The following is a 12,142-nucleotide window of genomic DNA, read 5'->3' as shown; positions in this document are numbered from 1 at the left end:
GTATCCTCCAAGTAAACGCTGTATTTTGTTTGATCCAACAAAAATTAACCCTCTGAATGGTTTGAAGCGTCTTTTAGGCCTATTCTGCGCGGCGTGTCAGGTGAGGTGACAGTGAAGTGATGGTGAAGTGACAATTGTCACCTCGGATGAGGTGAGTCTCCGTGCAGATCAAATGGAGAATCACCTCACCCGAGGTGACAATTGTCATTTCACTAGTGTCAGCGAGTCACCTCACCTCACACATCGCGCACAATAGCCCCCTTTGTGGTAATGTAAGAATGGTAAAGAGTTAAGCGAAGAGGATGGTGTTTCTGAATACTTGTAGTTCTAGTTCCTCATTATACGCTTAAGAGCCGAATAAGTTTAGAGAATAAGCTATCCTACGAGAATGTAGAATTTTGCTATTTTGTATTGCTTGGAGTAGCATGTTCATGAGCAGGGTTGTCACATATACAGATATACAGATTTTTAGCTAAAATACAGATTATACAGATTTTACTGGAATTCATTTTCCTCATAAATTTTGAAATATAATACGATTTAAGTTTTCATTGAGCATTGTATGCGTGCACAGAATATATTACGATTTTCTGTATTGTTCTCATGTTCGTCCACTATATTAAACCATCACTAAGGCAAAGACTTTATGTTTTGAAAATTTACTTAATCATAGTAATCAATTCTACATAGCTGTATATCTAAAGGATCATAGATATATGTAGATATTCGAAATTTTGTGCAGTATTCCGCCCACACTGCGTTTGGGCCTTGCGGGATCTAAGATCTACCACCGATTTCTAGTCCTGACTACTTCAAACTAGAGAAACATGATTTTTCAGTAATGAAAGAACACATCTTAGCCCTTGTTACCTTTTATGCCTTGTTAACTGACAGAACCCCAAGGGTGCAAAATGCGCGGCGATGCTGTGATACAGCAGAGCACGTCTGTCCCGTTGCCGAGAAGGCAAGCACTTTGTACCGTTTCGGTTCTGTCAGTTAATAGTAGTAGTCCTGGACCGAGAATAATCTTGAAACAAGGAAAAAATGAGTTAGTCTTCATTTAATGTGCTTCATAATCTTCTATTCGTTGTTCAATAGTGATGGGGTAATACGACATGCACTAAACTAAGGGCACTACGGATCTACTAAAATAGACCAAATTACTGATCGTAGTGGTTTTATCTACAGAACAGAGGGAACAAAAAACTTCTAGATAGAGCTGGAATTAGGGCGTAACAGCTTTTGTAAACAATGACTTCTCGCGATGATTTATAGGAATTCAAGGCACGCCCACGTAGTCTTGTGCGATTCTAGAAACTTATTTGTTAATCTCGTCCCATAATCAACTTACAGTAATCAAACTGTCATTTTAAACATAAAATTTAACTTAAAAAATGTCTATCAGTTTGAGTCCTGATATGCGTAATTTGTGTACCGATGAAACTAGACCTAATTACACTAAGTGGTGATAACTTCACAGCTATAGGCTGGTAATTTTTATGGTGCACCAATGCAGCCATGAGTTGAACAGTAAACATAAACGTACCTCCGAGTGGTTGACTCGGGTCTGCTGCAAAACATTCATGCTTCCGTATCACCATCAGATCGACTTTCCTCCATGGAGTAGTGCTTCACTACTCTCTGCACAACACAATTACGCGCTGGTTTTACTGTGCTTTTTTCCTCTGGGCTATTGTTTTGCGGCTATTTACGATAGGAAATGAAACAAAACAAAACCCAGCGTGGCATGTGTCTTTGCGGCACTACCGAAAGGTAAGCTACGAAGCCCATTATTGTGTTCCCCATATTCACTGTACAACTTCCAACGAACAATCGTCCCCTTTCACCACCGTCTCTCTTCGGCGGCAGGCATCCAACAGCAGCGGGAACCCGCTCTAGTGGAAAACTATTCCTCCTGTTGTGTCCCTTCTCTGCCCCAGCAGCTGCGATGCGCAAAGTAACGACGACGACGTCGACGTCGTCGTCGCCGTCGCCATCATCCATCCGCGTCCGTACATATTCGTTTTCATTCATTTCTGTTTTCTTTCAATGGTCCAACCAGAAGGGGGCACTCGAGCGGAAATCACTGAATTGTGGGTATTATGTTATGCTCTCCGACGCAGGCGAAAGGTTGTGTATGGCTAGGTAGGTCGGTATAGTAAAACCATATGCACACCGGGGAGCGAGCGATGCGCAGTTGAAGGAAAACCGAAGAGCCAGGGGGAAAACGACCCATGAAGGCACACACTATGGCGGAATTAACATATTAAAACGGTGACACGTGCCACCACCACCATTGCCACCCGCACCCTTATCGTCGTTTGGCTGTACATAGTTTTGTTGTTAGTCGTTGACTGAGTTTTTTTTGTGTGTGTTGATGTTATAGGTACCGCTAGGTGGATGATGGGAAAAGTTTGATTCCGGTGAGAATTTTACGTTTTCCTTGGACTATGGTGCTTATGTATTGATTTTTATCGTTGATTTGATAACCTATGGGCACATGGGGCAATTGTGCAATCTTATTTTTCATGATCTAATAGCTTGCATCGCAATCGCAGTCGTTGGTTAAGACAATTGAGCAAAGAAATACCGAAATTAGAAATGCAATTGGAGTTGAAATGCGATACGATCTGCTGTGGCGTTCAGGGAACAATCAAGCCATATAGTCATCATGGCATCGTAAAGAAAAGAGTCATGGGTGAAAGACTCGCTTGGCTTGGTAAAAATGCGCAACTGAGCGTAGCCAGGCAACATGTACACCAACGTTGATTTTGAAACCAAATGTACAGAAAAAACTAATCGTGCCATTTTTCTTTGTTTGTTCTCTTTCAGATGGAAAATTTATCCTGGAACTGGCACGTGCCCGCGAAGGTGAAAAAACCAGCTGGATCTCGGTTCCTCGCAAAACCTTTTGGCCACCGACGGTTAGCTCCACCAATGCCAACTTCCACAAGCATGAAAGTTCCACTTCGCTCAGCTGTAAGTTTCCTTGTTTTCCCCCAAATGAATATCCTAAAACTGCGTTTCTTTCCACTTTCAGTTTCCGACGATAACAGTTCGGTACAGTCCTCCCCATGGCAGCGGGATCACTGCTGGAAGCAGACCAACCCCAGGTCGAACATCTCCAAGGAGATGTCACTGTACTACCACCGGCCGAGCTGTGTTCGGTTTAAGCTGTCCCGGGACGTGTGGAAGCGGTTACGATTGAAACGGAGGCGACCGTACGAGCAATCAGCCGCCAACGACGTTGCACTGGACTATGAGATTATTAGGGATAAGGACGTGCCTCCGGATGCTACGGAGGCCGATGCAATGGAGATCAATGGGAAATCACCGGAGACTGGCAGCGATGAGGATGAGGAAAAGGGGATGCAACAGGCCAACGGAGGGGGAGGAGGGGTTGTGGAAAATGGAACGATAGATTTCAAAATTCGCAAACGAAGAGGGATGTTGAAACGGAGCAAGGAACTGGGGGTGATAGTACAGCAGCTGACTGTACGGGTAGCAAATAGTACGAATAGTGCACCTCGGATGCCACCTGCTGGCATGAGGAGTATGCTAAGTTCGTCTCATCAGCAGCACGTATCACCTCGGAAAAGAATACTCAGAGAGCTGGAGAAGGTCTCGCTTGAAGATAGCAGTACTATGAAAAGATCTCGTTCGAAACCTGGCAGTAGTAGTACTGTGATCACGGCGACGACTGCGACGCCCCTTGCGTCGGTTAGTAGCAATGGAACTGGCAGTAGCAATCCCAGTGGTAGCAGTAGTAATAGCAACGGTAAGCTGACCAACGGGGCGTCAGCTGTAGAATCACGCACACCATCGATCCCAACGACGCCGGTTTCTCGGCCCATCAGTAGCTACAGTATAACCTCGTTACTAGGGCACAATTCGTCTAGCGAAAGCAGCAACAACAGTAGTAGACCCAAGCAGGAAACAAACACTACAACTAGTCATCATCCGTACCAACAACTTCAACCTTCTTCGCACTATCAGTATCTCGGAAAGGACGTCATAACGTCACCGAAATCTCCCTCCGATGCGCATCTAAGTCAGAGGTACTACGGTAAGAAGAAATCTCCCAGCTATGGTTCACAGAATGCAGCTTCCCCAAATTCTGCTACCGAATACGGTGCTGGATACGGCATGGTTCGGTCACCGGATCTTAGTCCCAGTCCAGAACATCAAGGCCATAGTTTCACACGCTACCGACAGCACCCGTACAGTATCCACCCGACAGTATCTTCCCCAAGCAGCTATTCCAGTGTGTCACGATGTTCGCCATCTCCCAATACCAATGATTCTGCTAGTTCGCCATACAGTGGAAATGCAAAGTATCGAACAGCCTACCTGGCTTCCGGTGGTTCACCTCCATCGTCTGCCAATCCGGCTACGGCAAACTCTCCTCAACACTACTCCCGGCAATCTCCGCTAAACTTTGCCCGATCTCCACCTCCTTCGCACCAAGCGAGCTACCCACCGAGCAATAGTCTTCGAAACAATGGAAAAGATTCCTCATCGTCACCTCGGGCGTCGCCCAATGTAGAACCCATCCGGGTACCAGCAACAACTCCCACTTCATCTAGTTCCACCACTCCTAGCATCCGGACTGTCCCAAAGAAAACGGCTGCCCTAAGGCAACAATTCGGGTCACCATCGTCCTCTCCGTCTACCACTGTCGATGCCACAAGACGTGAACGTTCCAACTCCAATGCCTCATCGACGTCTTCGGAAATTGCTCGTACGGCTCACTTCAAAAAAGAACTGGACTATGCCGAACGGTCCTCCGCTTCCGATGTAGTCGATGGACCACATCCCGCCCTCTCCACTTCTCAGCCCAATCCAGTGATACGCCCGAGTACGGTGATCGCATCTCCAACTCCTCACCATCCGGTACCGAATCCGTTCTATATGTACCCACCGCAGATAGCCGCATCGTTACTAGCTGCCCAGCAGTCCAGTGCTGTTCCCTTCCTGCCGGCATCGCCGCTCACATCGTACTATCAGCATATGTACAACCAGGCAGCCGTGGCCGCGGCGTATCGAAATCCCCTCTGGATGCACTACCAAGGTATATCGCCGCATGCAGCTGCAGCTGCTGCCGCTGCGGCGGCCGTATCTCCACCCAGCGCACCCCAACTTCCGCCTAGTAGTCACTCCAGCAGCAGCAGTTCCCGAGACGCACAACAACAACGAGATTCCAATCGAATACATTCCGCAGCTGCTGCTACTGCAGCCATGACTGGTCACAATAACGGCATCAGCAGCAGCAGCAGCAGCAACACCAACAACAGCAACAACAACGGTAGTAGTTCTTCCCCATCGCCGGCCGCTGTTGCGCTGAACTACAGTGCAGCGGCACTTGCAGCCTCCTCCCATCATCCGCACCATCCAATGGCGCACCATAGCCTGGCGACAGGACCGTGGAGCGTGCCGCAGCATGACGCATCGGTGTCATCTGCGGCGTCGATGGCGTCAGCCGCCAAGGATGACCTCGGAGCAGGTAGGTGTCATGTTTTTTAAGGCTGACGATAGTGATGCTAATGCTATGTTCAGACTGGACGGTCGCAATATTATATAAGACTCTCTTGACGACAATTTTCCTGTCGGTAATTATTGCAACATGTTATAGCTCCGTATTCATAGCATAAGCTTATTTGTCTACAAACAAATTGTAAATAATTTATAAAAATGGCTTATAACTACAAAAATAAGATATAATGAGAGAGAGAAGGATCAGTAATTTCCATTTAATGCCACTACCTTATTTTCTTATCCTTGACAGATACGCGTATTTCGTCTACAATGTGCAGACTTCTTCAGTGTCTTGTACTAATACTCGACTGTCGAGTATTAGTACAAGACACTGAAGAAGTCTGCACATTGTAGCCGAAATACGCGTATCTGAAGGATAAGCAAATAAGGTAGTTGAAATAAATGGAAATTACTAATCCTTCTCTCTCTCATTATACAGGTATTCCACTAAGACGCCCACATTCATCAGGATTTACAAAAATAAGGGTCATGTGGAAGTGAGCCAGTTTTTTGGCTCTTCTAGTGGTGCTCTAATTGGTCCGATCTTGATTTTCATTTTTTTTAAATTCTTTACCAAATTTATTTCGATGCAAGGTTAGAACACAGATTTTGTGGTAGGTCTACGCAAATAAAACCAAATTTGATTTGAACCCTTGGGCACAAAACTAGAGCACTAGTGCCATAACTGGAACACTTATCATATACGATTTAATCTGTAATAACAAATCCACACTCATGAAAAAATCAGATAACCATCGAAATGTGATCCCATAATTGGAAATTGCACCACTAAGTCACTTTAGCCTAATGTGTTCCAATTAAATCTATAGGATTACTCACTTAGAGTTTATTAGGTTATGTGCCTTCCTATTAGAAACTATGTAAAAACATTGTTCAGTGCAGTTTGACAAGTCGTACGAATATATTAATTTGTATTCTTGTGCGATGCAAAAACTATACATGCCTGCATAGTAAAAAGCTCAAAAGTTTGCATTATATAGGATAAAACTTAAAATCATACGATGAAATTCATTCTTATGTGCGGTTTGGACTAACTCTGTAGTATTTAACGCTTCTATCTGTACATTTTTATACGAATTCTGGTTGTCTGGGTTGACACCCTGTGCTCAGTAAGCAAAAGTGGTCGCCACTAAGTCACCGAGCGCCTCATTGTTGGCAACGAATTTAACGAAATTTAATTATTTTGTGCATACAACATGTAAATGTTTCTGCATTTCCCTAAAACTTATCGCCATCAAACGGAACTCGTAAAAAGTGATCTATTTTCTATTTAGCAGATATGTATAGGCAATTAGTTTTTGGAATCAAAAGCAATATTCTAATTCTATTGATTAATTGGTCTTAGTTGGTTAATTAATGGCACCAAGAAATGTGCAAAATATTGCGATGCAATCAATTATTATTTTGCACGTAAATCGAATCAAAAATAAAAGTCATGTGAAATGCTAGCTCTCAGGGTTGCAAGATAATTTAGGGACAACTCCCTGCTGCCGAATTGTATTTTGTTTTCTCCGCCCATCTCTCCCTCTGAGTATTTCTAGTTGTGACATCAACACACCTTGTTTTCAAAGGATTTCAGAAGAAAATTGCAAGGAAATTCCAATAAGAATTGTTGCAAAATTTTGAGAAGAATCTCAACGTGAATTTTAGGAAAAATCTAAATTAATGGGGAGAAATTAAAGCGAATTCTGAGAGGATCCTTTGAAAATGGTAAGCTAAATTTCAATGGATTTCCTGGAAAAAAAATCAGGGAATTCCCAAATAGTTCCGTTTAGATTTCAAAGACAATTCTGAGATGACCTTAATGGAAATTCTAAGGAATATTTCATAGATTAATTTCCAAAGGGTAATTATTGACGAGAATTATGTACAACATTTTGAAGGAATTATTGAGAGAATTATTGATAATTCTGAGATAATAATAGAGTGAATTAAAAGAATTTCCAATATAGGATTCTTAAAGAGGTATGTAGAGAATTTCTAATGCTGTTATGAAAAATACACTGAAAACAATTTCAAAATGAATTATAAGATGATTCTGGAGAATCCTGAAAGTAGCTCTGAAGACATCTTGGGGTGATTCTAAGGAAATTCATAGATAGACATTGACATTTTCCAAGAATGGACACAGAAATTTTGTATTTTTGTAATTTAAATTCTAAGACCACAACAGTTTCACATTGGTCTATTTCCATGAACGATCTCCTGAAAATCAGTTTTTGACCTTACAAAAACTTTTTGACGTTTAATCGTCTTTCTCTATTCTCTTTTTCCAAAATTCCCTGAGATTTCCAGGTTTATTTTATGGTTTAATATGTTAAAAATATGCTTTTTTTTTGTAAAACAACAACAACTGCAATTAACGCATATGTTTTTAAAACTCGACCATCAGTTATAAAGAAACAGCTTTACAATCAAATCAATTAAATGTTGTAGTTTAACACTTTCGTAATTTTAGTAAGTCTAATATCTAAAAATGTGCCATGTCTTGAAGTTTCGTATTTCTTGTCCAAGTTCAAGATATTGAAATTTTTCGAAGGGCCAGAATTAAGGAAAAAAATCATTAAATGATTTATTTCTGGCCTTCAATCAACTTTATGAAAGATTAGAGATATTCAGTGAAGTCCAACTAAATTCACAACAATTGTAGGAACTTTACAGAAGTGCTGAGGAATGAAAGGAAACGTTGAGCATTTCAGTGAAGCTTCATAAACAAACTTCGGGGATATAAGGGAAGTTTACATCCTGAAAATATGAGGTCCTTATTGGAAGCGGTTCTATTGACTTCCAAAAAACTGCTAGAACTTTTAAGAAGTTCCTAGAGCTTCAGAGAACTTCACCGGTGCCAAGAGAATTTCAGAAATATAGAGAATTTTAGGAATATTGTGGAAACTTTTAAGAAGTTCTAAGTACCTCAGAAAATTTAGGTCTAGAGCTCTTAACTCAAGCAACATTGCATGTTTTATTGTGGTTTTAAAGCATTCTACAAGTCGAAATCATGGTCTTCAGAACAATCATTGCTACTTGGGAAGGGCAGTTCCCGTAACTTTAGTCCAGACTTTTGGACCAGTTTAAGGATCTTCAAGCAAGCCTTAAAGGGAATTTCCGGAAACTTCAGCATAGCTCAGAGAGAATTTATGGTAATTGCGTTATATGAACATCCGGAAAATGTAAAACAATTTTAATGGTGGTAAATCATGAAAATTTCAAGAACTTATAAAAATTACGAAAATTTAGCTAAGATGATTAGATAACAAGAACGAAGGTCCATTAATTAAATAAAATGCTTAAAATTTTGGCAAGCGCTGGAATTTTCAAGAAATTCCAGAGAATTTCTAAGCAATTCAAATATTTTTTTTATAGATTCATGACATTCAGCCAAGTTCCGAGTACTTCGAGGACGATCAGATAACTTCAGAACAATCCCATCAACTTAAGAAAATTTGCAGCGACTTACAAGGAGCGGTGGAATTATGTGATATTCCGAGAATTCTATGATTGATTTGAAAACTTCAGAAGCGTCAGGGAATTATGAATATATAAATTTTGCAGGAACAATAAACAAATCAAACGAATTTCAGGAAAGCATAGCAAACTTAGGGATGTCCAGATAAATTCAGGGAAAATTAGTGATTCAAGACAAAGTTCCGTGAGCGTTCATAAAGTTTATAAAACTTAAGGGAAATTATGGAAACTTCAAGCCAATTCAATTATTCTCTGTAAATTTGTAATGTTCTTATAAACATACAGAGAAATTCAGGGCAGTTTAGAGGACTTTAAGGAAAGTCACAAATCTGTTGAGCTGATTTAATGTTTTGTAATCATAAAATTGAACATATTTGTAGTTCTGTGGCGAACTTTCAGTTCAATTGATCTTAAGAGAACAAAGCTACAACATGTCAAAATTGTCAATTTTGTATGTAAATCGGCATGCGCTGCTATCATATCGAACAGCACTGTACATTCCATATTCAACATAGATTTCTCATGAAAATCCACTTGGAATTCTCCTCAGCATTCGCTTTGTATTCTCCCGAATCTCTCATGGAATTATTCTAGAAATTCATTTGGAACGCTTCTCTGAACTCTCTAAAAAATATCACCAGAATATACTTAAAATACTTCACGCAATTCCATTGAATTTGTTCATCAAAAATTCAATTGTCTTTGAATTTTCCTTGGAATTACCTTAAAAGTCTCCACAGAGCAGTTCCACGCCTCCTCACCGGACACCGCGTACACATGGATTCCCGGACACTGCTGAGTGCCAGGTAACGAGTCTGCTGATCACTTTGCTGGAGCCGGGACATCGGGTCCCAGACTCACCGACAAGGTACCCCTACAGGACGTCAGACGGTGGATCATGCGGACCATTCGAGCGGCATGGGAGGCCAAGTGGTTCCGCAACAGAACTGCTTTCATCCGCAAAGTCAAAGGGTCAACTGAACCATGGAGCGAACTAGACAACCTGAGGGATCAATGCGTGATTTCGCTGCTTCGGACTGGGCACACCAAACTCTACTATAACTATGGTGGTCTGCCGTTCCGCAGAAGCTGCATCATCTGTGGGGTACCCTACACCGTCGAACACATCCTGTGCAACTGCCCGAGTTCCAAAATCTTCGGGAGTCACTCTGCCTAACTTCCAGCATCAGATCTGCTCGGGAATGATACTTCGGCCAAGGCAGCACTAGTAACCTTCTTAAAAGAAGCAAACATCTACCACTTGGTGGAATTTGGAAACCAATACAATTATCGGAAAGGGGAAAATTTCCGATGATGTTGTTGGTATACGTGGGCGTTCTTCGGTTCGCGTGTAAGGGGCCTTACAACTTTTGTTCACAAATGCTTTTGTGCCGTTATCAAATGTTACGCCTGAAATGTCCGCTGCGAATGGAACCCAAGATGGCGGCCATCATTTTAAGCATATGGGTTTATACTCTGTCCACGAGACAGTTGCGATCAGCTGACTTTTTTCTAAGAGGAAGAGGAGACAATACGGGAGCGATAACGAACCACTTTTCTGTCAAGCGCGAACCAGCTCATGATTGGCCAATTTGAAGTGTGTAAGATAGAGATAGATATAGATAGAGAAAGAGATAGATATATATATAGAGATAGAGATTAAAGAGTAAGAGGCCAGTTGTCTCTTCTTGAGTCTTGTGCAAGACTAGACTAGACTAAGAAGCCAGTTGTCTCCTCTTCTTCTTAGACATGTTTGTTTACCAAGCACTTTTGACAGATCACAGTAGAACTGGCAGTTTATTCTCACATGAATTTCTGCTTTGTTTATGTTTACATTCAGCACCATTAACACCAGATCACTCACACACTCTAGATTTCTTGCTGTCAGTTCCACTGAGAAACGTCTCTTGGATCACCTTACTATCCGAACGGGCACAACCTAAGAGGAAGATGAGACAACTGGCTTCTTACTCTTTTATCTCTATCTCTATCTTACGCACTACAAACCAGCCAATCACGAGCTGGTTCGCGTTTAACAGAAAAGTGGTTCGTTTTCGCGCCCGTATTATTTCCTCTTCTCGTAGGGTACAACGTGTAGAAGTCAACTCTCGCGTAACATTCTAAAGGGCCTATCCTCGTTGATCGATTATCTTCAGCGACTTTCTCTTTGGTTTACCACGGCAACATAAACGAATTTCTCCCTAAGCTCGCAGCACAGGTCGACAGAAGATGATGTTAGCTTGCGCCTGAAACAACATACTCAATGGGAAATTCATTTGCAGTCGGATTATTCTCGAAAGAGAAAATCGGTGAAGAGAATCGATCAACACTGATAGGTCCTTTTCTCGTGTTGCGCGAGAACTATCAATCAGCGTTGCCAGATATACCGATTTCCAAACTAGATACCGATTTACAGATAAGGTTCCTCAGAATACCGTTTTTTAAGATTTTATACCGACTTATACCGTTTTTTTAAATAATCAAAATTTCTATTGCCTGCCCGCGCTCGAATTTCGGAGAAAAATTTTGTGAGAGACTTGTATATTTTTGAATACCTCATATTTTTTGAGCCTTCAAAATTCTAAACAATCACCTTTAAAGATGCCTTATGCACTCTTTCGACTAATGTTTTCTCACCGTTTTTGGCTACCCATCAATCGAGAAATAGTCGATGGCTCTTTCCGGTAATTCCTAGGGAATCGATAAATATGTTTTAAACATTATATAACTTCCGGAAGTTTTTATTCATTTTTAAACTACCTGTAGTTTCATCCAACTTCCCCTGAATTTTTCATCTACCTTACTTTGAAAGCTTCTTCAGTCTTCGTTCGAATAATTCTTTCATCTTCTCCCGCCAGTTTTTTCAACTTTCCCGCAACTTCAAGGATGCTATCAGATTTTTATTGCGGATCACACTAGCTGCAGGCACATTAAACTAGTTCTGAAACTTCAGAAAAGTCCAGACTTTTGCGTAAGTTTCGATTAATTAAAGACAATTTCATTAACTTCTGTTGAAATTCGAAAGACCGGAAATTTCAGAAAAGTCCAAAGAACGTCAGGGAAATTTAATGGTTTTCAGGAACTTTAGTGAAGCGCAGAGAACATCAGGACAGATCAATTA

General features: G+C 41.4%; 1 protein-coding gene across 1 annotated transcript in view; it reads left to right on the top strand.

Moving 5' to 3' along the window:
- LOC135702943 (protein hairless-like) overlaps positions 1-12,142 on the top strand; it is a 107,124-nt gene that overhangs the window by 91,246 nt on the left and 3,736 nt on the right. Inside the window, exons 2-3 of the mRNA XM_065224000.1 lie at positions 2,833-2,979; positions 3,041-5,503. Coding sequence (XP_065080072.1) covers positions 2,833-2,979; positions 3,041-5,503 — 2,610 coding nt within the window. The remainder of the gene's footprint in view (positions 1-2,832; positions 2,980-3,040; positions 5,504-12,142) is intronic.

This window comes from Ochlerotatus camptorhynchus, unplaced genomic scaffold (genome assembly GCF_037179485.1).
Source record: "Ochlerotatus camptorhynchus isolate MF236.1 unplaced genomic scaffold, CSIRO-AGI_Acam_v1.1 ptg000203l, whole genome shotgun sequence".
NCBI lineage: Eukaryota > Metazoa > Arthropoda > Insecta > Diptera > Culicidae > Ochlerotatus > Ochlerotatus camptorhynchus.
Note: the sequence above shows the minus strand (reverse complement) of the source record. Positions and strands in the feature narration are given on the sequence as shown.